The sequence below is a fragment of the Nerophis ophidion genome, linkage group LG03 (assembly GCF_033978795.1).
Source record: "Nerophis ophidion isolate RoL-2023_Sa linkage group LG03, RoL_Noph_v1.0, whole genome shotgun sequence".
Taxonomy (NCBI): Eukaryota; Metazoa; Chordata; class Actinopteri; order Syngnathiformes; family Syngnathidae; genus Nerophis; species Nerophis ophidion.
In genome coordinates this window covers 59,289,586-59,316,479 of record NC_084613.1, presented here as the reverse complement: position 1 = coordinate 59,316,479, position 26,894 = coordinate 59,289,586, and the positions used below count along the sequence as shown (strand labels likewise).

Genomic DNA, 26,894 nt, shown 5'->3' with positions numbered 1-26,894 from the left:
AAAACTAGTCATTATTATTATTTTTGCCATAATCGTCCAGTTCTAATACCTTGTTCCTTTCATGTTGAAGGAGTGAGAGTTTGGGGGCGTGTTGCATGGCACAGGGGGATGAATGCGCACAAAGTCATCTTGACACCTCCGCATCAATCACTTGTCCCTTTGGTTATGGTGTAAAAAAATTTCAAAGATGGTATACAAATCGACAAAATTTGGATGGCTAATTTTTGGGCGCATTTTCCAGTAATTTTGTTGCACTGTAAACCTCTGAGGATAATTAGTCATTCATCTAAGCTGTAATATATCGACATCTTAGCAGTTGACATCCCAATGACAGCAGACATTGTTCACACAGTAAGTGATGTTTAATTATCATTGTCTGCTCGCATGTCTGTAGTTAGTAGTAATCAGGGATGTTGAAGGAAAATCTGAAAGTTGTGAAGGGTTTGTGAAATTAATGCGCCGCAAAATGCTTTAAATGACCCAAAAAGTATATATATAAATATTACACTTTATTATGAATGTGACAGTTGCCCCATTACATATATATCGTATTTTTCCGACTACATGTCGCAGTTTTTTTCATAGTTTGGCCGGGGGTGCGACATATACTCTGGGCGAACTTTGGTGAAATTATTAATACATTACCGTGAAATACCAAATAATATTATTTATCTCATTCGCGGAAGAGATGAAGAAAATGTCAGCAATCGTCACATACACGTCAGCAATCGTCACATACACGTCAACCAAAGGAAATTCAGGGGGGGAGGTCATGGCAGAAGTGCATTGTGGGTTATGGAATGCTAACTGCTATATCCTACTGTCGTGGTTATTAAAATGGATCATTACATCGTTGGCGGTAACTTATAAAAAATAAAAAGGGCTGAAGAAAAATGGCACCGAAAAGGAAATCATGTACTGCAGATTACACAATATCAAATAATATTATTTCTCTCATTCGCAGATGAGACCAAGAAAATGTCAGCAATCATCACACACGTCAGCAATCATCACATACACGTCAACCAATAAGAATTCGGTGAGGGAGGGTCATGGCAGAAGTGCATTGTGGGTCATGGAATGCTAACTGCTATATGATATTGTCGTAGCTATTAAAATGGATCATTTCATCGTTGGCGGTAACTTATGAAAACTGAGAAGGGCTGAACAAAAAATGGACCGAAAAGGAAATTATGTACTGCAGATTACAAGCTGGATATAGTGAAATATGCAACAGAAAACGACAAGAGGAAGCAGCGCATACCTTTGGAGTTGGCAGACTCCAAAGAAACTAATAAAGCAACACTTTAATAGTTTCCCTCTACCGGGTTCAACCATGCATTGACCGTTCAGGAGACACAAATCATTGAACTTTTATTTACCCATCTTATGCAAGAAATTTGGCTTTGCTGTGGTATTTTGTTAAGTTTTCTCCGCTGCTATGCTAAATAAGCTGTCAACACACAGTTGCACGCGCACAGCAATAGCTGGTGCTGTTCGATAAATTCAGTTAGTTCCGCTGTGTAGTTATGTTATAGCGTTCTCAAAAAACTGAGGTTCATGCATGTTTAAAATAAAAGTAATGTCAATTGATTTTTAAGACCTTTCAAAATCATATCTAAGACCTTTATTAAACTTTCCAAGACCCCATAAGTTTGTCGTATTACGATGCATTTTGTTTTACCATCCAGCACTACAATGGAGGTAAAAAACAAAACGATGACGATGGCATACATGCAAATAAATCATTACAACCTAAATAGTACAAATTAGGACCACACACGCTCACCAGGGTACACTGCAGCGCTCCCTTAGCTGTACTGTAAATGAGCACTGATCCTGCTGCCGTGCCCATCGCCAACAGGTCTGCCTTCTCCTCCATCTGCCCCACCTCTGATTTCCTCTTCTTCCTCTGAGGTCCCTCCTGAAAAAAACATTCTACATTTCATATTCAATGTATATTAAAAGATATCAATCAATCAATCAATGTTTACTTATATAGCCCTAAATCACTAGTACACAGTATGTTCAATGCATCCATCCATTTTCTCCCGCTTGTCCCTTTTGGGGTCGTGGAGGGTGCTGGAGCCTATCTCAGCTGCATTCGGGCGGAAAGCGGAGTATATCCTGGACAAGTCTCCACCTCATCGCAGGGTCAACATTCACACTCAAATTAGCGGAAAAGATGCAAACTCCACACAGAAACAACCCAAGCATGTTGTTGTAAGCACAATACCATTGGCGCGCAATCTGCAAAATGCGCAACCACATTTTGCAAATTTAATGTCAAATCAAATCAAATCAAATGTTTATTGGATTCATCACTATACAGTGTACATACATCCATGACAGAACTACCGTATTTTTCGGAATAAAAGTCACCGGTTTTTCCATAGTTTGGCCGGGGGTGCGACGTATACTACGGAGCGACTTACGTGTGAAATTAACATATTTCCGTAAAATATAAAATATTATTTATCTCATTCACGTATGAGATTAGCCGGATGTCAGCAATCGTCACACACACGTCAACCAAGGAAAATTCGGCGGAGGCGGGTCATGGCAGAAGTGCATTGTGGGAAAGAAGACGCTACCTGCTACGGTACATTGGCAGTAACTTATGAAAACAAAGGGCTGAACAAAAATGGCACCGAAAAGGAAAGCATATACTGCAGGTTACAAGCTGGAAGTAGTGAAATACGCAGCAGGAAACGGCAATCGAGCAGCAGAAAGAAAGTTTGGAGTAAACTCCATACCTGCGATCATCCCCGGAGGCTTAACCAAAATACTCCAGCCACTTGACATCTCCGTAAATAGGAGGTTTAAGGCAGTCCTGCGCAGCCTGTGGGAACAGTGGATGATGGAAGGAGAGCACAGCTTCACGGCAACCGGGAGAATGCACCATGCAACTTTTCCATTGATAACATAGCACCGCTAAAGTTAAAAAAGGCTCCAAAAAAGCGCACCCCGTGGTTTACAGAAGAAACTAGAGCTCAAAAATTATTATGTAGAAAGCTGGAACGCAAATGGCGCACGACTAAACTTGAGGTGCACCATCAAGCATGGAGTGATGGTTTAATAACTTATAAACGCATGCTTACCTTAGCTAAAGCTAAATATTACTCAAATCTCATCCACCGTAATAAAAACGATCCTAAATTTTTGTTTAGTACGGTAGCATCGCTAACCCAACAAGGGACTCCTTCCAGTAGCTCAACCCACTCAGCTGATGACTTTATGCAATTCTTTAGTATGAAAATTGAAGTCATTAGAAAGGAGATTAAAGACAATGCGTCCCAGCTACAACGGGGTTCTATTAACACTGATACGATGGTATATACGGCGGATACTGCCCTCCAAAATAGTTTCTCTCGTTTTGAGGAAATAACATTAGAGGAATTGTTACAACGTGTAAATGGAATAAAACAGACAACATGTTTACTTGACCCTCTACCTGGGAAACTGATCAAGGAGCTCTTTGTATTATTAGGTCCATCAGTGCTAAATATTATAAACTTATCACTCTCCTCGGGCACTGTTCCCCTAGCATTCAAAAAAGCGGTTATTCATCCTCTTCTTAAAAGACCCAACCTCGATCCTGACCTCATGGTAAATTACCGACCGGTGTCTCACCTTCCCTTTATTTCAAAAATCCTCGAAAAAATTGTTGCGGAGCAGTTAAATGAACACTTAGCGTCTAACAATTATGTGAAACCTTTCAATCCGGTTTCAGGGCAAATCACTCCACGGAGACAGCCCTCGCAAAAATGACTAATGATCTATTGCTAACGATGGATTCTGATGCGTCATCTATGTTGCTGCTCCTCGATCTTAGCGCTGCTTTCGATACCGTCGACCATAATATTTTATTAGAACGTATAAAAACACGAATTGGTATGTCAGACTTAGCCCTTTCTTGGTTTAACTCTTATCTTACTGATAGGATGCAGTGCGTCTCCCATAACAATGTGACCTCGGACTACGTTAAGGTAACGTGTGGAGTTCCCCAGGGTTCGGTCCTTGGCCCTGCACTCTTCAGCATCTACATGCTGCCGCTAGGTGACATCATACGCAAATACGGTATTAGCTTTCACTGTTATGCTGATGGCACCCAACTCTACATGCCCCTAAAGCTGACCAACACGCCGGATTGTTGTCAGCTGGAGGCGTGTCTTAATGAAATTAAACAATGGATGTCCGCTAACTTTTTGCAACTCAACGCAAAAAAAACGGAAATGCTGATTATCGGTCCTGCTAGACACCGAACTCTATTTAATAATACAACTCTAACATTTGACAACCAAACAATTAAACAAGGCGACACGGTAAAAAATCTGGGTGTTATCTTCGACCCAACTCTCTCCTTTGAGGCACACATTAAAAGCGTTACTAAAACGGCCTTCTTTCATCTCCGTAATATCGCTAAAATTCGCTCCATTCTGTCCATTAAAGACGCTGAGATCATTATCCATGCGTTTGTTACGTCTCGCCTCGACTACTGTAACGTATTATTTTCGGGTCTCCCCATGTCTAGCATTAAAAGATTACAGTTGGTACAAAATGCGGCTGCTAGACTTTTGACAAGAACAAGAAAGTTTGATCACATTACGCCTGTACTGGCTCAGCTGCACTGGCTTCTTGTGCACTTAAAGATGTGACTTTAAGGTTTTACTACTTACGTATAAAATCGGTCTAGCTCCATCTTATCTTGCCGATTGTATTGTACCATATGTCCCGGCAAGAAATCTGCGTTCAAAGGACTCCGGCTTATTAGTGATTCCCAAAGCCCAAAAAAAGTCTGCGGGCTATAGAGCGTTTTCCGTTCGGGCTCCAGTACTCTGGAATGCCCTCCCGGTAACAGTTCGAGATGCCACCTCAGTAGAAGCATTTAAGTCTCACCTTAAAACTAATTTGTATACTCTAGCCTTTAAATAGACTCCCTTTATAGACCAGTTGATCTGCCATTTCTTTTCTTTTTCTTCTATGTCCCACTCTCCCTTGTGGAGGGGGCCCGGTCCGATCCGGTGGCCATGTACTGCTTGCCTGTGTATCGGCTGGGGACATCTCTGTGCTGCTGATCCGCCTCCGCTTGGGATGGTTTCCTGCTGGCTCCGCTGTGAACGGGACTCTCGCTGCTGTGTTGGATCCGCTTTGGACTGGACTCTCGCGACTGTGTTGGATCCATTGTGGATTGAACTTTCACAGTATCATGTTAGACCCGCTCGACATCCATTGCTTTCCTCCTCTCCAAGGTTCTCATAGTCATCATTGTCACCGACGTCCCACTGGGTCATTTTTGTCACCGATGTCCCACTGGGTGTGAGTTTTCCTTGCCCTTATGTGGGCCTACCGAGGATGTCGTGGTGGTTTGTGCAGCCCTTTGAGACACTAGTGATTTAGGGCTATATAAGTAAACATTGATTGATTTTCTGGATGTCATCGGATGGATCGACAAAGCATGGGCTTCAGTGACAACCAAAACCATCCTGTCCGGATTTAGAAAGGCTGGAATAATTGGAACTGCACCTGACGATGACTCTGACGTAAGCGACGTACCGATAGAAGAAGAAGTGGCGCATTGTCTTCCTTGGGAGTTGGCAGAATTGTTTAGAAGCAACACCGAAAACGAAGATTTCATGGGATTTAGCGTTCAGGAGTGAAAGATTGTTTGGTAAATATATAGCATGTTCTATATGTTGTAAGCTTTTGAATGACTCTTACCATAATAGGTTATGTTAACATATCAGGCATGTTCTCAGTTGGTTATTTATGTGTCATATAACAGCCTGTTGTTCACTATTCTTTATTTATTTTAAATTGCCTTTCAATGTCTGTTCTTGTTGGAATTTTATCTAATAAATTTCCCCCCAAAATGCGTCTTATACTCCAGTGCGGCGTATATATGTCTTTTTTCTTCTTTTTTAGGCATTTTCGGCAGGTGCGTCTTATACTCCGGTGCGACTTATACGCCGAAAAATTCGGTGCAGACTAAACTGCTACCACAACTTGGTTTACTATTCATAAAATATAATAATGTAGGGTTACCTGGAACTTGAAATAGGCCACCCGGCCTGAATCCACACTTGGTAGTATTTTAGTCGTGGATGTACACTGTATAGTGATGAATCCAATAAACATTTGATTTGATTTGACATTAAATTTGCAAAATGCGGTTGCACATTTTTCAAATTGCGCGCCATTGGTATTGTGCTTAAAACAATATGAAGGTTAAATATATATTTCATCTAAGAGATGCAGTTTGCTTCTGAAGAACTTCAGATGTATCCTTGAGCATAACATCACTTGAGGGTCACTGATACATGTTATAGCCCATTAACGCAGGTAAAAAGAATAGTTATTTATCATGTTAATTAGGTGACCACATTAAAATATAAGAATAAGGCACATCACACTTGCTGCAACACGTTGACAAACTCAAACTTTCCTTTACGAAACCACAGTACAAATGTAACGCACATCGACGACATATGACGACACAAATGCAAAAATGAAGGTCGATAATCGAGGTCTAATTAATTTGATCTTTTTTTTACCGGATATTCAGTTATTAAGGCACTTTAGATGACTACCCTGTGACGAGCGTCACAATGGACATAAGTTCGTGGGTGAACTTATATAAACATCTTTAAATTATATTATAGTTCGTATCAACCGTGAACAGTATTCGGCATTTTTAATTGCGTTGTACCATCTCGTTATTCAATAACGGTAAAGGGTTACGCAGTTTTTAACAGCCATGTGGGAGCTGACATGTGCTTTATGCGCAGCTGTGGAAGCTAGCTAGCTAGTAGCTAACGTGGCTGTTGTTCATATCACTGATACACGAGAAAACGTTTTTAAAGTAGGCATATAATCGCTTATATATTATAATAAGAGTCCCTAAGCAAGTGTATACTCATAACACGCCAATATTTCCTCGTAAAAGGCCAACGTAACCCCGCTAGCTTAGGCCGCAGCAGCAGCCTGAGAGCTAACTGAAGGGAGGGAGCCTCACGTACCTTCACTGTCCGGCATGGTCCCCAGTGTATGCATGTGCAAGTGGCACTCAAATGAGCTGAAGGCACGTATTCTTGGTGAAGTGTTTTACTGTCTGTGTTCCAAATGCGAAGTCTGCCGTCCTGGGCACACACTGCCAGGTATTGCCGTGAATTTGGTGAAAAAACGCAAGGGAGCTGCAGCGAAGAAAAGCCATCCCTGGCCGCCATTTCTGAAACGCTGCTTGAGTCTGCGTGCGTGGTTTACACCGACCACGTGTTGGAGCTTCTGCACATGCGCGTTGTGGCCTCAAAGCCGATTGGCTGGGAGCAGACAACATACTAATAGCGTCAGATCCGTCGCTATTTTCACACACTACTGTGCTTCTTATAACCACGTTATGAAACCCAGATGCGTTGATTAAAGCAGTGGTTCTCAAATGGGGGTACGCGTACCCCTGGGGGTACTCGAAGGTATGCCAAGGGGTACGTGAGATTTTTTTTTTAATATTCTAAAAATAGCAACAATTCAAAAATCCTTTATGAATATATTTATTGAATAATACTTAAACAGAACATGAATGTAAGTTCATATACTGTGAAAAGAAATGCAACAATACTATATTCAGTGTTGACAGCTAGATTTTTTTGTGGACGTGTTCCATAAATATTGATGTTAAAGATTTCATTTTTTTGTGAAGAAATGTTTTGAATTAAGTTGATGAATCCAGATGGATTACTATTACAATCCCTAAAGAGAGCACTTTAAGTTGATGATTACTTCTATGTGTAGAAATCTTTATTTATAATTGAATCACTTGTTTATTTTCAACAAGTTTTTAGTTATTTTTATATCTTTCTTTTCCCAAATAGTTCAAGAAAGACCAATACAAATTATCAATATTTTTGCACTGTTATACAATTTAATAAAACAGAAACTGATGACATAGTGCTGTATTTTACTTCTGTATCTCTTTTTTTCAACCAAAAATGCTTTGCTCTGATTAGGGCAGGGGTGTCCAAACTTTTTCCACTGAGGGCCGCACACTGAAAAATCAAAGCAAGCGGGGGCCATTTTGATATGTTTTTATTTCAAAAACCAATACAATATATGTGTAAAAATATACATTTAGGCCTCCACTCAGGCTTGGTCCCAGGGACCCCAAAGGATATTTAAAAAATATCTAAAATGTGTCATTATTTTGTATTATTGTTATTCAAGGTTTAAATCTCTAGATCAACATTAGGTGTATCTGTCAATATAACGTTTTTAAAGATTTGATTTGTATGCCCTTTTTGTCAAACAAAATCCTGTTTTGTTAGTGGAAAAAAAACAATATATGCAAAAGTTTCCCCCAATAACATTTTAAAGCGGAATATTTGAGATTATAGAATAATTGGAGCCTTAAAAATGTCAACACATAACACCATTGATTTCAATTTGTTATTATTTTTTAGCAATGACACTCAAAAAAAATCGCACTAAAATTATTGGGGATCCAAAAGGGTCCTACTCATTAGAAAAAACTTCTTTTTTTTAATGATTACTTTAAACACAATCGTCTTGAGATCAACTTCAGATCCATCTGTCAATTATAACTTTTATTGTTGTTCATGTTTTTTGTTTGTTCTTATTAGGCCTTTCTTTAGAAAAAAAAACTTTATTTTTTATATGGCAAACACAAGATATGCAACATTTCCCCCCCCAAAAAACTCAAAGTGGAATATTTAATGTGACATTGATTTGGATTCATTTTTTTTAATTTTTTTAAAGAAAATAACAGCCTGCCTGGCAGCTTTGTGCTATTAGAGTAAACATTGCAACATTTTCTTGTCACATTTCATCTGTTTACTCTTTTATACCACTTTTTCTGTTTTTTATTTTTTTAATCGTATTTTTAGAATGTACTTAGGGCCGTTAAAAAATTACCCGCGGGCCGCAAATTGCCCCCCGGCCGCACTTTGGACACCCCTGGATTAGGAGGTACTTGAATTTAAAAAAATGTTCACAAGGGGTACATCATTGAAAAAAGGTTGAGAACCACTGGATTAAAGCACAAAAGGGCATTGTATGTTGGGTCATTTATTATTTTTTTTTTTTTCATAAATGACAATTGAAAACAAAAGGCGATATGTTTATTCCATTTTTATTTTGAAACACAAAGATAAAATTAAAACACTGTTATATTTTATGTCAAAAGATTTTTGTTAGATTAGATCAGTGGTTCTCAAATGGGGGTACTTGAAGGTATATGCCAAGGGGTACGTGAGATTTTTTTTTAATATTCTAAAAATAGCAACAATTCAAAAATCCTTTATAAATATTTTTATTGAATAATATTTCAAGAAAATATGAATGTAAGTTCATAAATTGTGAAAAGAAAGGCAACAATGCAATATTCAGTGTCGACAGCTGGATTTTTTGTGCACATGTTCCGTAAATATTGATGTTAAAAATGTATTTTTTTGTGAAGAAATGTCATGAATCCAGATTGATCTCTATTACAATCCCCAAAGAGGGCACGTTAAGTTGATGATTACTTCTATGTGTAGAAATCTTTATCATTGAATCACTTGTTTATTTTTCAACAAGTTTTTAGTTATTTTTAAATCTTTTTCTCCAAATAGTTAAAGAAAGACCACTACAAATGAGCAATATTTTGCACTGTTATACAATTTAATAAATCAGAAACTGAATACATCATGCTGTATTTTACTTCTTTATCTCTTTTTTTCAACCAAAAATGCTTTACTCTGATTACGGGGTACTTGAATTAAAAAAATGTTCACAGGGGGTACATCACTGAAATAAGGGTGAGAACCGCTGAATTAGATCATTTAGATTTTTTTCATGTAACAAAAATGACAATCGACAGTTTATATATCCATCCATTTTTTTCTACCGCTTGTCCCTTTTGGGGTCGCGAGTTGTGCTGGAGCCTATCTCAGCTGCATTCGGGCGGAAGGCGGCGTACACCCTGGACAGGTCGCCACCTCATCGCAGGGCCAACACGGATAGACAGACAACATTCACACTAGGGCCAATTTAGTGTTGCCAATCAGCCTATCCCCAGGTGCATATTTTTGGAGGTGGGAGGAAGCCGGAGTACCCGGAGGGAACCCACACAGTCACTGGGAGAACATTCAAACCCCACACAGAAATATACTTACATACATACACACATATATATATATATATATATATATATATATATATATATATATATATATATATATATATATATATATATATATACACACACACACACATATATATGCGCAGGACAAACCACGTCACATTTTTTTTACCGATTGGCTAGTCTGCTGTATGGTATTTTAATAGTATGTTATATACTCTGATGATTTACTTGTGTGATGACTGTATTATGCTGATAGTATATATTTGTTCCATGAATTGATTTACATGAAACAACTTAATCGGATGTTACCATTAAGTGGTCAATTGTGCGGAATAAGTACTATACCGTGCAATCTACTCATAAAAGTTTCAATCACTAGCAACTTCCGGTTCCGGTGTAGGAATATAGTCATTCAATATATATGAAATGTAAGATACAAATCTAACCGTTTTTTAGATCTACTTAATGCTTTTTGAAAGAAACAAATACTTTATTTTTCAATTTTATTTTTGCGTAACAAAAAAAATCTAGAAAAATCTAATGATTTAATTGTTTGTTTTTTTAATTCTCTTTCGTGTATTTTCAAATCGTGTTTTCGGGTCTAAAATTTTTCATGACCGTAACAATTTGCCATGACTTTTGATGTCCTTTCATTTCATTCATATGTTTGATTTTGGTTTGATAAGCACTTTTTTTATTGAAACTTAATTGTATTTGCTATTGTGGCCGTTTAAACACATGTCTACTCTTGCGTCCTCTGCTGGAAAAAGTGAGTTACTACAGCTGTCGTCTTTTCATGACGTCATATTCACGCGTTTTCCCGCATGGTGACCTCTTCCCGGTGTAAACATACATGGTAACGTACAATTCTTTCCAGTCATCCACCGGGCTTATTTCGCATCCGATAAATGGTAATTCAGCACGGTATGTCGTTATATTCACTGTAATTCAATGTATTTTTGATTTGCCTTTGGTCCATTATAATGAGGTTGTAGTTAACTTTAACCATAATGGCCAGTGTAGGATTTTTGATTTTGTACAGACTAACACGTTTTGCCTCAGCCATGCCAGGATATCACAAAAACAAAGGTATTTTCATGCGTATACATTCAAGTACAATGGACATACAACGTTTTTCAACAGGCTGTTTGAAAAGCAACAATGATTCCAGATACAACTCTGATCCATCACTCTTAAATACCAAGCTGGTATCTAAACTGTCGAGAAAGAGATCTCTCTCTCCACTTGAGAGAGTCAGTAACCTGCTTCCCCAGGATGTACTGAGCCCTGAGGTGACGCAGCTGAGAGAACAGTGGCAGCCACTTGAGGAGGATGTATGCATGCAAAAAGAGCATGCTGATATTTTGTCCACGCAAGAGCAAGGTCCTGTATATGACTCAAGAGATGAATCCCTGTTTAAACAGCACGATTCAGGTGCAAGGGATGAGTTGGATGTGCATGCACAGTTGGACACATCAAAGACACCATTAAGTGCAGAACATTGTATGCCACCTACTCTCCCACGAGAGACCACACTTTCATACGGGGAGCAGTTAATGGCGGTGTATCATGGGAAAAAGCATGTGGAGTTCAGGAAGATGTTCAAGCTTCAGACAGGAGCACGTCTGCACAGCAGCTGGGGGGTTGTCCTGCATGAGGACATAGCTGGGCATCCAGCGGGCCATTTCCAGAAGACAAACCGAGGGGTTCCTATCTTCATACGACGTGCCAGTTTGGATGAGTATGTGCTGAGTATGAAGAGAGGTCCAGCTATCTGCTACCCAAAGGTATATGTAACAAAAAAAAAGTTTTATATTTATTTTGTTGATCATATTTGGTAATAGGGATGGGCGATACGGCCTGAAATCAATCAATCTCTCTGTCTGTTTGTGTATTGAAATCAGCCTCCAGCGATTTAGTATTTGACATATATATCATTATAGAAACATTTCAATTTGATTGCTGACGTATGTGGTAACATATTGTGTCATGTCCAGGTGTATTATTTTCTCAAAACTATTATTAATCTACTTGCCAATTTACTGCTAATAGCCATTTACCTTCTGTTGTAAGATCATTGACTGATTATATTTGTGATCACAACTATAATCAGACAAAAACATCAATAAATATTCCAATAATTTCCTTATTCCTTTGTGGCCTTGTGATTATAGTGAGACTGGAAGGCCGTGAGTTCGAACCCCGGCCGAGTCATACCAGAGACTATAAAAATGGGACCCATTGCCTCCCGGCTTGCCTCTCAGCAAATTATTTGCGAGCGCGGCTACTGCTGCTGCTCACTGCTCTCCTCAACTCCCAGGTGGTGAAAGAAGGGGATGGGTCAAATGCAGAGGATAATTTCACCACACCTAGGGTGTGTGTGACTATCGTTGGGAGTTTAACTTTATTACATACTGTATAATATTTTGAACAAGAGTTAATTAAATTGCCCAAAATAACTAAAAGTTAAGCAAAAAATATTAATGGCTCTGATTTAAATCGTTTGGTTTTTGCCATAAATGTCCCTCTGTCCAGGAACTTATTTCCTGAGTTTGTCAACAAAAAAGCAACTTTGTAATAATAAAAACATATTGATTTAAACACTGTAGTATCAACCATGCAGAAACTATTTCAAATTGCATTTAGTACCTATTGTGTGGTTTTTATATTTATGTTGTAAGTAATTTGTGCTTTTAACTATAGTGTGTGAGTGCTCTGTTTTTTTGTTGTTCTATTTATTTATAAAAACCTGTTTTTGCTGCCCTCTTGGCCTGGTTAATCTTGCAAAATAGATTTTAATTTTGATTACTTTTTTACCTGGTTTTCAAGAGACCTCGCTTTGTCATTAGCATGGCTTATTGTATCCTTCCATCTGTAGTGTAGCTTTTATAGTTATTCCTCGTCCTCCAGTGATAATATACGTCTAAAAATAGTATTTATTTGCCGCCGTTAGCTGCTAGCACAATGCTTTGAGGATGCAGTTGTTCACTTTTCGCTGTGAAGTGTGCGGGAAACAACATGCATTATTTATCACGTTTGTAATAAAAGCTCTATGGTCAGCCAAATGTATTTAAAAATATTGCATATTGTTCAAACCTTAAATTGTGGTTCAAGCTGTTGACAGATATGGTGTAATCTGCTTCTACCACTCAGGATGCCAACATTATGCTGATGATGATGGACATCACAGAGGGAGACTGTGTGCTGGAGTCGGGCACTGGTTCTGGGTCCATGTCTCTGTTTTTGTCTCGAGCAGGTCTGCACCCATCATACTGTCATCATTAGCATGCTGAACAGATGTGTCAATTAGACCACCACCCAGAGTTTGTAATGAACTGCCAAATTAATTTATGTTAATACATCAGCAGGTAGAAACTATAAACGTAAATTATACCTTTTAATGCCAAAATACATGAATTATCCAGGAATTTCTGAGTGAACTTTTGTATTATAAGGTATAAAAAATAGTCAAGCACATGATTATTTCTCGATTAAGACGCCAAATGACCACTACTTACTTGCTGTCCTGAATATAAACATATTTTAGTTTTTAATATTGTCATGGATTAGACATGTCCAAATAATGGGTTTAAATTAGGGGCTGGTATTTGCTCTTTTCAACCTAATGAGCTGCTGAGCCCACACCGGCTCAAATTTGAGAGCGAGATGCAACAAACCTGTTGTCTATCCACAGTGTGAAACCGCTTTTAAGTTACTAAGCTTTACCACCATGGCGGTAAAGAAACCGTTTCTTCCAAGTATATTGTCATCGGAAGACTACAGAAAATGAATGGCAAAGCATGCTAAACAGAGCAGGGCGACACAAAAAGCTAACCACTAAAGCTATGATTAGAGGAGTGATTGATCAATCCAGATGTTGACACTATCAATACATGTTATAGTATCAATATAGAAATGATACAAAAGTGATAATATCAATATATTTTTATTGGTATTATTACAAAATAATTTTTGGCTGTTTTCGTTATTGCTTACAAACTCAGGGAGTACGTCTCTGCATACAGGAAGGCTTTGGGGTTGAAACCTAATAGATTTAAATGGGAGCCAACAGTAGTTTATGTTTGGTAATCGTGCACTAGCCACTTTACTTTATTAAAAAATTTATGTAGCATTCGATGCCACCAATTTGGTTTGCCATCAGATTTACAAAAATAAAAAATGGGTTAACTTTAGTTGCTTGCTCTAAAACACGTTAAGTTCTTTAAACTATTGTCAAAGTATCAGATCAGGACTCTAATTTAGGCCAAATGCCAGTTCAATGATTGTTTCAAACAATCGTACACAAATACAAAAGGTGCCATACGGAATAATGTAGCCAAAAATGATACTGCAATCACGGTCAAACTTCTGTATTCACTCGCTCTCTTCCTGACTGAGGTTGCCAGATACGCAGCCGAATCCAGCTCAATCGACTAGGCTACTTCAAGGAACTTCAAACTTCCACTGCCTCTCAGTAAGGGTTGAGGTGCTGCGACCATAATAGCTGAATAGGCAAGCGTTTTGTCAATAACAAATCCCTAACCGACATATTTTACACAGCAATTAGGCTATTTTCAGAAAGAACTACATCGTGCCTGTATACAATATTCACAACAAATGGAAATCATATGGTTATTGTCAGTACCATCATAAAACAAAGACTAAAACAAACTACAACCAACGCTAGCAATGGTTATACTGGTGAAAATAAGTAGAGCATGCTTAGCAGCCTAAGGTACGCCCAAAACTAAAGCGGAAACATTTACCAAGGTATGCCTATAGGCTGCACGAATGAGGGATTATTTTATCATGTGATTGTGGTTGTCTCTGTACATTTCACGTCTTGTTTTGTTCCTGGCTTTGTTATGAATAAGTTGAGAATTGTAACGACACTTTTTAGATTTACTAAGGTCCGACATGTTTGGTAACATTACCAGTGGTAGTAGCCAGACGAAGAGGGCGGTGTGTAACTAGCAACCTGCATGTGCAACACTCACAGACTTGTTAATTGGTCAAACGGTGGAGGGCGCGACATCGAAATTAAAACAATAACAAGATTTCGGTGATGTAAATTAAATTTTTAAATGAGCATATCCCGGCTGAACTACTGTTATTGGTTATAAATGTATTAAAAAATAACATGATTTATTAATGCCTTTTGACATATCAGGGCTATGTAGTGATGACTTGACAGTTGTCGTGGTTAAATTCGAGCCCTGTATATGGCGCCTTTAAATGTGTCAACACCATCACCATTCTCTTACTTTACACCGAGTAGACTTAGGGAAATGTTATCTGCAGGAAAACTAACTGACGCACGGTTAATGTGTTTCTCCCAGTGGGCTCCAGTGGCAGCGTGTTCAGCATTGACGTCCGAGAGGATCACCTCAAAAAAGCCATGCTCAACTATCAGCGTTGGCGGGACTCGTGGAGAGCGCGGCGTGGGGAGGATTGGCCTGACAACGTTCAGTTCCATAACGCCGACCTATGCACGGCGATGTCACTTTTGGCCGGTCAGGCATTCAATGCGGTCAGTGATGTTAGATGTCTGTGTTAGATTTGGTGACAGCAGTTGTTGTACTGATTGTAAAAGTCTGTTCCAGGTTGCTCTTGATCTGTTAAACCCACACCTTGTTTTACGGACAGTGATTTCACATCTGCACCCTGGCGCTGTATGTGCCGTCTACCTTGCCAAGTGAGTGCCAGTTTTTCAGAATGGGGAATGACAAATTATCTTAAAAGAAGTTTGAAAATAATTATAATCATAGGAAATATTTATGTAAATACCAGATTCGACATGGCTTAGTCAAGACTATCTGCTACGGAACAATATTAGTTTAGAGTCAATGACTACAGTTTATATTGATGTTTTTTCTTTAATGAAGACATGCGGTAGAGAATGGATGGAATGATGGATAAACTGACGGCAATGTTAGAATAAAAAGCTTCACTGGCAGAACAGCATCCTCACCTGATTGAAAAAAGGCACATTAGACCTTGCAATGCATCATACAGAACGTATCGCATTTTTTTCGACTTATTAGTCCTATTTTATTCCGTAAAACCAGCATCCTCTACAGTAGAATTTTGTTCTATTTATTTTTGTTAGAGTTACAAGAGTGCTCTGCTGCTTTTAAACAGTTTCCGCAGAAATGTAGTCAAAGATCTTCTCAAGTTTTTTTAACTGAACTTGTAGGCCACCAGTTGAATAGCCTATGGAACCTTGAGGTACACAACTCGTATGACTAAAGAAGATGAAGCATTGACTACTGAATGCATCTGAATAAACAAACTACAGCAACGCCTTAGCTACATGAATCACATTACGAAAAAATTAGTACATATATGTTACAAGTTTGGACCCGTGTTCTATGTTTTCTAGCAAGGTTAAATGTCAATGCAAAGATTTGCCAATGCGTTTGCTTGCGTTCAAGTTTCTCTATACGACAGGAGCACTATAGTGTTTTTAGGAATTTGCTGCAAAAATGTTTTGTAAAAAGTTTTGAACTAATCTGGGCGGGCCGGTATGGTGTCATTCCTGGGCCGGATTATCCCCGTGCTGCCAGTTTATTAGCACCGAACTACACAGTGTATGGTGATTTTAATATTGTATTCTTACATCTGTGTGCTTGTCTCAAAACTGAGGGTTCTCCTTCACCAGTCATGTTGTTCACTTCAAATATATTTAGTGTGTTAAAAAACATTGGGCCTGATTTACTTAAGGTTTGCTTATACTAAACCACGTGCAAACTTGATAGTAGACGCAAAATTAATCTACTAAACGTTTGCAAAGTGAATTGCATCTGTTAAGTTAGCAGAGTAAGGCTTTCAATTTATTTTGTGTCTGTATTAATATGCAAAATATATGCTGACGCATCAAAATGCTTACAATACTGGGAGAAGATACAAATATAATTAGCACGTACAATGTCATTTATCAACACTTATCTAATCACCGTTTCGCATTTTATTTAGCATATGTGGGAAAGATGTGGAAACCTGTAAACGGCGCTTGCAACAGCAAAGGCAGGCAACAATCATGACTGTACACAGAAAGTTAAATCATGAAATGAAACGAAACCTTACCCTAGCAAAAATGATGCATATTTATTCGGGAGAGTCTTATTACAAAATTTCCTTGATCCAGCCACAAGCAAAGAAGTTGCAGACCTCCATGCTATTCCAAGTTTTCATCTGTTTTGTCGTGTAGAATGGCCTTTGGAGCACACAATAATTTAATGTTTGACAACTGCACCGACGAATAATCCTTTATCAGTCAACAAATCTTTTTTTTTTTTTGATAAAATGTATGGATCTATTCCATTGCATATTTTTTTGTTCAAATCGGCTTTTTGCAGGAAAATATAGGCCCCATGTGTACTCAGATAGTACGCACACTGCTTGCTGTACAACAGCCATCTTAGCTTAGTTGACCATTACTGGTTTTCACTTCCGGGAAAAATAAATTGTCGGAATACAAGCAATTCAATAACATTATTTTATAATTTTATAGCTGCTAGAGGACATAGAAAGGCTGATTAAAACAATTTTAATTGATGCGTTTTGGTGTCCTTTATTTTTTAATGATGTTTGTGTTAACATCGAATATATATTATTAAAATATTTCTCATACGAAAAAAAAAATATTTTAAGTGTGCATTTTTTCACGTCTTGAGCAGAGTTAGTGCAGCCTCCCTCTAATGAGCGCACTTTTTGGCGGTAAAAAAAAAAAGGGCTTTCATTGTAGATACACTGCAGGACTGCTTTTAAAATGCCCATACGAAGTTGTACATGTCTCCTGCTGGTTTGAAAACACAGCAAAACGACACAGGGGAAGCATAACATGGATCTGCTGAGAGTGTCTCTGTGGTGATGCCCTGTACAGCCCACAAAACTTTTGCGTTTAAATAAGGCCGTCTGCACACTTAACAATTGCACACTCACTACCGCCCGAATGCAGCTGAGATAGGCTGCAGCCACCCCCCGTGATCCCGAAACGGATAAGCTGTAGAAATGGATGGATAGGGTGTTCGCAACACGCAGACTAATGGCACACAATATTTTATAGCACAAGGTATTTGTATCTTAGTAAATCAGGTCCATTGAGCGTTTCTTTTCTTTCTTGTTCATTTTCAAGTATAACACAAGTCATTGACCTACTGGAAGGGATTCGGTGCTCAGCGCTCCCTTTGCTGTGTGAACGCATCTTTGACATTCCATTTCGAGATTGGCTAGTGGAACCAGCTTTCCAAAAAGATGGGCAATACTGCTTGAGAAAGGCTGCGGTTTCTAAAAAAGACCAGAAAGAAGAGGACACTTCAGATCAGGCTGGACAAGGTGATGAAAATGACAGCATTTAAATGTATGAAATGAAAAATATATGAAGTTGAACTTGTACCTGCATTTAGTCACAGAACAACATCCAGCCTTTGGGAGTATTCCCTACATTGCTCGACCTCACCCGGTGCAATTGAGTCACACAGGTCAGCTCATTTTCAATAAGTTGTTGACCTATTATTGTTTTTCTTACATTGTCTTACATCTTACATGTTTGTCTTACATTTTCAGCGTTCCTGGTGAAACTAAGAAAGTTTGTGAGGTAGCTGCTCAGTCGGAAGAGAAGATTGTCATTTAATCCATAGTAATTTGTAATATGTACAAAATACATCTTTTTTTTAAAAGGGCCAAGTGCTTTTGTATTTTAAATATTACAAAAACCTTTGTTTATCATTAGAGTGCAATTGGTCACTCAGTGAACAATAATGGTTTTTTGGGTTGAGACACTCCACAAGTAACATTTTTAATTTAGTTAATCAGTTTCATCAATAGGGCATATGTAGTATGTTTTATTTTGGCCATAATTCTCCTTGCATAGCATGATCCTCTGCTATATGAAGCATATCACCTCCCTGTTTGTTCTTGTTATTATCATTATAATGCCTTTCGTGATCCTTTCACATTTCACAATGTACTGGGAATTGGAAGGTTCTTGGGAGTTTCAGCAATTTCACGTTTTAACATATAAATATATGATGAAAACAAACATTACATATTTTTTAGAAAGATAGTCTTTATTGCCAATTCAAGAGGCAGCATTAAATAGTATAAGGTGCTGAAGGCAACAGTCCAAAACACCAACATCCAGTTATTTGACAGTAACTTTAGCATATGTGGCACAACTTAAACTCCATTCAACATTATTAATTTAATAAATAATTTAAATAAATAAATACCCAAAACAGTGTTTAGAATTAACAAGCCTTTACAACTATATTTAGTGTTCAACGTCCCATTAGCTCAGTTATATCCACTTAAGGCTCTGTGGGGGTGTTGCTGTTAAAAACCTCTTGTCCACTAAGTGGGAGATGGAAAAATGATGTTTGGAACACAGCTGGTGTGATAAGTTCTACTCCTCTTTGATCCAGTCCATAGAAGAGTCAAATGAGGACGTGCTGGACAATTCATTGCCTACAAGAGAGGAGAAAAACAGAATTATACCATTTAGCCATTTATTGATTGATCTGTTTCATTTTGTTTTAGGCAAATAGTAAATTGCTCTTAAAGTAAGATTGTAGTCTTGATCCAAGTTTTTATTTTACTATACAGTCTTGCTGTTGTATTCATACTTGAGGGTTTCTGGTTCGATCCCCGCTTCTGCCATCAAAGTCACTCCTTGGGCAAGACACCTCACATTTGCTCCCAGTGCCACTAACACTGGTGTATGGAAGGGAATGAACGTTTGGTGGTGGGCGAAGGGGCACTCTTCCATCAGTCTACCCCAGGGCAGCTGTGGCTACATTTGTAGCTCAGCACCATCAATGTGTGAATGTGGAGTTAATGAAGGATGGATTCTCACTTCTCACTTCTCTGTGAAGCGCTTTAAGTTTCTAGAAAAGCGCTAAATAAATCTAAACCATTATTATTATTATTATCTATACGGCACGAGTGTAATTTAAAGTCTATTTAATTTTTTGGTTTAATTAGGGCAAGATTTAACTAAGTTTTACAGCTGGTATTAAACATTACAATAGAGTGAACTGCTGGTAGTAGTGGTAAAATTTGCCATTATATTCTTATTGACAAAACTACGTTTGCAGTAAAATTGCATAGGACGTGGCCTATCATTCCTTATGCGCTTCTTAGCGCAAAAAGGGTCCAGCCACGGATCATGGGGCCCTCAGCACAGTGCGTAAGCTGCGTATAGGAAGGGATGGCCCTGAACTCAACAGCTACTATTCGGAACATTTTCACAACAAAATGAGGTTCAATACAAGAGCTGTTTCTCTGATTGTTTCAGAGCAGAAGGTGCTTTCTGTCCTTTATAATTCATATTTCAACACATCTATTGTAAGTGGATCTAGCAAAAGTACCAACCATGTACCGTGCAGCTGCAGGAAGAACACTGAGAATTGTTTTTGGTGTTGATTCTCTCCCTACATGGAGCAGCAGCCCTGGGTGGTGTGTTCTCCAAATTCAGCTGAGAGTTTAGTGGGAGTGTAGGAGGGTAACTTCTGAGGGTAGAAGAGAAGTTCAGCCGCTGATCAAATGCTTTCTTGTGGTCGCAATGGGCGCAGGGGACTGGAGAGGCTGCAGGCCCCCGTGGAAAATGTACTGCGTTTCTTTGGTCATAACGCCGCTGAGCACCGCTGTGGTGCTCTGAGCGCTCTCGCTTCCACACAAAGTGAGAGGGCATGATGGCCATCACCTGAAGGAAAAAAAGATATTAACAGAGACAAGGAATCAAAAGCAAAGCTCCTAAATTAAAAAAGTAACTGACTGAGCTTATTGGTATAAAAAAGATAACTATAATTATAACTAAAATCACTGTTCAGGCAAACATATTTGTGTACCTCTTCACAGCAGCGCCTACTAACTACTGCTCTGAACTCAATGCGAGCCCAGAGTTTGTCCCTCTCCTTGAGAAAAAGGGGAAACTTTTTTCTCCAGTTATTTCCAAGCGCCCATGGAAAAATCTCATATTTACTCTCCTCTTCTTCTTCCTCCATGGTGTTGGCAAGATACCTACAATGCGAGAATATGAATTGGCTTTGCTGTGGAGTTAGTATAGCACTATACTATACAATTCTGGGATCATGTAAACACAGTGAACATAACATAATCTTAAATAATTGAAAAGTGTATATTTGATAGTGGCATTGTGTCTTATTTCGATTGAAATAAAGTAGATAATAAAATCTGACTGTGTATGTGTACTCAAATAGTTTAAGCTTGTGGTGAACTTACAAGGCTATGAAAAAGTTAATCTTGCTGTATTCTACAATGGAGAAGTGGGATCTTTTGAAGTAGACAAAAACCATGGCGAGGAGATACTGAGGAAAAAAGATGAGTTGAATTATTAGCACCAATACTGTTCAGAGATGTTGATCTTTACCTTGTCAGTTATTTTACGGCAACAGTCCATCCACAAAAAGTCTTTAATTAAGTCATCATCTGAAACATGTCACAACATGATTAAATATGAGATTTAAATATTTCAGTCATTTTGAGGGTACGACACTTTGCTCAAATGATGCAATTGAATAGCAATTTCTCACCAAAAAGTTTGAAGTATGATGTAATTTCCCGTCGCTGAATGACAATGGTTGGGGGTAGTGTAATTTGAGAATAGTACATATCATTCCAGCAGAAGCTCTTTTCCGGCGGACCCTGTTTTTCCTGGGTGCTAGTTCTTTTGCGCCAAAGTCCTTTCCTGCCAGGGATAGGGTTCTGTACAGAAGCTACCCCACAGGTGGTGGGAGTTTGACAACACTGAGCCGTCGGTTTCGTCATGCTCCTGCCTGGGTTCCGTGAAGTGAATGCCATTTGGAATTTCGACAAGGATAGATCTGTCAAGTCATGTGAAATGAAGAGTTTCCATTTTATTTACAGCCAAAATAATATATTTGCAATGTTAATATTCTGCTTCCAAAATAATGATATAAAAAACCTTAACAGCAATTTCCAATATATTTTTTAAAGTAATACTGCAATATCAGGAAAATAATTGTAAATTGTACTTTTCTACACAATATATTCATATTATTTTGGGTGGGGGTTGGGATGAACAGTGAATGCACCGTTACATACACTGAAGATGTTGCCTTGTTTGATTGAGGGTAGCGGGTTGTGCTGGGGCATTGCTCGTCTGTATACTGTATGTGCCTTTGGAGCTTGGGTTTGTTGTGAGTAGTACATGTAAAACACATGAGGTAAAAATATTAACTCATGTGATAGGGAAAACCGGTAGGATTAAATAATTAGTTTGATTAACGTCGGACACCGACATGGCCACATCCAGGAAAGCTATTCTTGCTCTTGCCTTATCGGAATATAATCAACTTCTGGACAAATATACACTCCTTCAGCAACCTTCATACACGGAAGATAAAGAGGAAGCACAGACGCTATTGCTATGAAAACATTGAAATTTACACTACAATAACAGTACCATGTACAAACGTCAAATAAAATATTGTACACGGCTGATTTAGTGCGATAAAAAATACTTGAAGTGCTAATACCGGATATTATAGGAGCTTTTATTTTTATTTTTTCACTTAGAGCAGCCATTTTTAAAGCCCACTTTGGGGTGGTGAGGACTCTCCCGACTTTTCGAGTAGGACATCTGACCGAGGGGGGCGTTCCAGTTGAAAATTCCAACTGCAAACTCCTCACGGTACAATTAAAACACACTATGAGATCTGCTTCTTCCTACTACTGTTCAAACATGTTACATTGTGAATTTGATGACTTTCACACCGCTTCCTGTTAGGTGTTGCTATGCATCACCTGATTCCTCATATCCAGCGCCATCTCTCAGGTGGTAGTGGTCTCATCCTAGACCAGGGGTCGGGAACCTTTTTGGCTGAGAGAGCCATGAAAGACAACTATTTTAAGATATATTTCCGTGAGAGCCACATAATATTGTTTAACACCAAATACAACTAAATGCGTGCATTTATAAGTAAGACTAACATTTTTAAAGTACAATAAGTGTCTCATTCTTTTTAATTATATTGTTATTCTGAAGCTAACCACTAATAAATAAAATACTCCTTACCATTAATGCGACTTCTTGAACAGGTGCGGTAGAAAACCGATGGATGGATTAAATTGCATGAGAATGTGTTACATTTTGAATGTTATTTTTAACACTGTGATTATCAGCGGAATTATTCATTATTTATCATGTTAAGCAATGTCAGCCAAGATTTATCTGAGCCAGATGTAGTCATGGGTTCCCTTCCCCTGTCCTAGACGTTGTTCTTTTTTGAGTATGTCATATTCAGCTACACATGCATGTAGTACATAATATACATACATATCTCCATTGAACAGTCTTGTGCTCAATGACAATATTATTATTTCACAAAAAAGGAAAAGACAATTTGATTAAGACAATACAATTAAATTAATCATATCTCAAAAGAATAATGGGAAGAGGTATACTTTTTGAATCCCCCTCCCCTTTTTTTTTTACATAGTTACTTCAATTAATATCCAGTTTCCTCTGAATCACATTTTATCAAATTCATCTTGATCCACATACCGTATTTCCTTGAATTGCCGCAGAGCATATAGTATGCGCCTGCCGTGAATTACTGCCGGGTCAAACTCGCTTTGCAAAATAATTAGCCCATGCTTAGTATTACCGCCTGGTCAAACTCGTGACCTCACGAGTGACAATTCCCCTGTCATCATTTTCAAAATTGAAGAGGCACATTTCAATACCGGTAATTTGAAATCGCATAATGGGAAGAAGATTAAGAGCTATTCAGTAGGATTTAAGGTCCGAGCTTACATCACACTCAAATTTTTACTGCATGCCTTTGGTAAGAAGAGGTTTTAAAATAATTAGCGCATGCCTTTGGTAAGCGCGGGAGTGAAGAGGTTTTAAATTAATTAGCGCCCCGGCGGCAATTCAAGGAAATACAGTAACTCAATTTGCCCAGAAAAATGTGCTTACAAATCTCAATATATCATCACAAGTAATTCATTCATACTCATATTGAAAATAAGCCTAGGCCTCACTATACCAAACCAAAATATTAGATTTGCAAAATGCTCAATGTTTGAACAGTGTTTGAGTTCATCACTCAGGCTGTTCCATATTGTCACCCCACAGACTGAGACGCAAAAACTTTTCCTTGTGCTAAGTGCTAAAGCCTGTTTATATTTTGCCGTTCCTCTGAGGTTAAGGTTATACCCCACATCCCTTTCTATGACTACACTTTGAGTATTTTCAGGCAATTGATAAATTCTGGCTTTAAGCATGATAATTGAAGTGAAGGGAATTATATTTATATAGCGCTTTTTCTCCAGTGACTCAAAGCGCTTTACATAGTGAAACCCAATATTTAAGTTACACTTAAACCAGTGTGGGTGGCAATGGGAGCAGGTGGGTATGGGGATAGGTTGATTGGCAACACTAAAAATTGGCCCTAGTGTGTGAATGTGAGTGTGAATGTTGTCTGTCTATCTGTGTTGGCCCTGCGATGAGGTGGCGACTTGTCCAGGGTGTACCCCGCCTTCCGCCCGATTGTAGCTGAGATAGGCGCCAGCGCCCCCCGCGACCCCGAAAGGGAATAAGCGGTAGAAAATGGATGGATGGATGGATGGGTAAAGTGTCTTGCCCAAGGGCACGACGGCAGTGACTAGGATGGCGGAAGCGGGGATCGAACCTGAAACCCTCAAGTTGCAACCGAGCTATACCGCCTATAAGCCCTGTGAAATATTCTACTAAATCAGGAAACTGCATTCGCATTTTACCAAACAAACCGAAATGGCAGAGCACACCAACCACAAATGACAAATGTGAACGCATCTTGACATCCACCAGCTCCGAAGTGATTGAGGAGTGGGAAGGGACTGGAGTAACAACTTGGGCAGCTCTGGTGAAAGCTCTGGTGAAAGCTCTGGTGAAGTCCATGCCCAAAGGCTACCCTAAATAACAATGGCGGTCACACTAACTATTGTTATCAATGTGACGGGTGTACACACTTTTGCTTTCCAAATGTGGCTGTATAGCCTTTACACCTTTAAAATACGACATTCCTTTGGGGCTAAATAGGATAGAAAAATCAAGTCCAAATACTATTCCTGACGTGCTACGCAACAGTTTGTCGCCACGTTGTCCGAACAAATCATATAGAAGCTAGCGTTAGCTAGAAGCTAACCAAAAGTTACATATGTATAGTTGTAACAATTTAAAGACAGAAGCTACATACCCCAACAGGTAACTATTATTTCAGTTTGATCAACAAATCTTGACCGCGACGTCTTCGTTTGTCATTTCCCTCCTAAAAGTGTCCATTAGCGGCGCGTGCGTGAGGACTACGCGCCATTCCGCGAGCAAGCACGTGCCGGAGTTGCCATGGTAACCGTGAATCGCTCGTTCTCGGGAGACAAACATCTTCGAACCAAACGGTCTAAAACCTTGACGCAAAGTTGCTAACGAGGTAAGCATAGTGGTGAAATGGAATGACAAAACTAATTTGATAATTACTCATATGTTTACATACGTTGTTTAAAGTGACCCATACTATCAAAATCTTTAGTGTTGCAATGCGCATGACCCACATTTTATTTTTATTTTGTAAGGATGAGGAAAATGCCTGTTAGTTTTTTTTACATTGTGCCAGTCAAATTTTCTACAACAGTGTTTTTTAAACTGTTATCACCGAGTATCAACTCAGAAAACACTTGGCTGTCGAAGTACTTTACAAAACAAACAATATAACAAGAACACCATTGACTAGCTCAGGGGTCGGGAACCTTTTTGGCTGAGAGAGCCATGAAAGCCAAATATTTTAAAATGTATTTCCGTGGAAGCCATATAATATTTTATAACACTGAATACAACTAAATGCATGCATTTTTAAGTAAAACCAACATTTTTAAAGTATAATAAATAATATATTATTATTTTTTGATAACATTGTTATTCTGAAACTTACCAATGATAAATGGGTTGTACTTGTATAGCGCTTTTCTACCTTCAAGGTACTCAAAGCGCTTTGACACTACTTCCACATTTACCCATTCACACACACATTCACACACTGATGGAAGGAGCTGCCTTGCAAGGCGACAACCAGCACCCATCAGGAGCAAGGGTGAAGTGTCTTGCTCAGGACACAACGGACGTGACGAGGATGGTACTAGGTGGGATTTGAACCCTGGACCCTCGGGTTGTACACGGCCACTCTCCCACTGTGCCACGCCGTCCCTAAATAAATTGCTTCTTAAAATTAAAGGCCTACTAAAATGAGATTTTCTTATTTAAACGGGGATAGCAGGTCCATTCTATGTGTCATACTTGATCATTTCGCGATATTGCCATATTTTTGCCGAAAGGATTTAATAGAGAACATCCACGATAAAGTTTGGAACTTTTGGTTGCTAACAGAAAAGCCCTGCGTTTACCGGAAGTCGCAGACAATGACGTCACCCGTTGATGGCTCCTCACATCCTCACATTGTTTTTAATGGGAGCCTCCAACAAAAAGAGCTATTTGGACCGAGAAAATGACAATTCCTCCACTAATTTGAGCGAGGATGAAAGCTTTGTGTTTGAGGATATTGATAGCGACGGACTAGAAAAAAAAAACGCAATTGCATTGGGACGGATTCAGATGTTTTTAGACACATTTACTAGGATAATTCTGGGAAATCCCTTATCTTTCTATTGTGTTGCTATTGTTTTAGTGAGTTTAACAGTACCTGATAGTCGGAAGTGTGTGTCCACGGGTGTCTTGATG

At 38.7% G+C, this 26,894-nt stretch overlaps 3 protein-coding genes across 4 annotated transcripts in view; 1 reads left to right on the top strand and 2 right to left on the bottom strand.

The window, feature by feature from the left end:
- wdr43 (WD repeat domain 43) overlaps positions 1–7,304 on the bottom strand; it is a 34,293-nt gene extending 26,989 nt beyond the window's left edge. Inside the window, exons 1-2 of the mRNA XM_061895725.1 lie at positions 7,020–7,304; positions 1,790–1,924 (exon numbers count right to left, since the gene is read on the bottom strand). Of these exons, the coding sequence (XP_061751709.1) occupies positions 1,790–1,924; positions 7,020–7,226 (342 nt within the window). The 5' untranslated portion in view covers positions 7,227–7,304. The remainder of the gene's footprint in view (positions 1–1,789; positions 1,925–7,019) is intronic.
- A 3,627-nt stretch (positions 7,305–10,931) lies between these two features.
- On the top strand, positions 10,932–18,819 carry trmt61b (tRNA methyltransferase 61B). The gene is made up of 7 exons (XM_061895722.1): positions 10,932–11,922; positions 13,289–13,391; positions 15,475–15,665; positions 15,739–15,830; positions 18,273–18,472; positions 18,544–18,618; positions 18,704–18,819. The coding sequence occupies exons 1-7, from the start codon at positions 11,146–11,148 to the stop codon at positions 18,736–18,738; spliced, it is 1,473 nt and encodes a 490-aa protein (XP_061751706.1). The 5' UTR covers positions 10,932–11,145; the 3' UTR covers positions 18,739–18,819.
- A 338-nt stretch (positions 18,820–19,157) lies between these two features.
- spdya (speedy/RINGO cell cycle regulator family member A) lies at positions 19,158–25,521 on the bottom strand. Of its 2 annotated transcripts, none has more exons than XM_061895723.1 (7): positions 25,363–25,521; positions 21,691–21,981; positions 21,528–21,586; positions 21,380–21,465; positions 20,986–21,157; positions 20,517–20,840; positions 19,158–19,603 (listed from the first exon to the last, which is right to left on the bottom strand). In XM_061895723.1, the coding sequence occupies exons 2-7, from the start codon at positions 21,956–21,958 to the stop codon at positions 19,490–19,492; spliced, it is 1,023 nt and encodes a 340-aa protein (XP_061751707.1). In that variant the 5' UTR covers positions 21,959–21,981; positions 25,363–25,521; the 3' UTR covers positions 19,158–19,489. The 2 variants fall into 2 exon arrangements, with proteins under 2 accessions (XP_061751707.1, XP_061751708.1); XM_061895724.1 differs by having other exon boundaries at positions 19,159–19,603; positions 20,510–20,840.
- Positions 25,522–26,894: the final 1,373 nt, after the last annotated feature.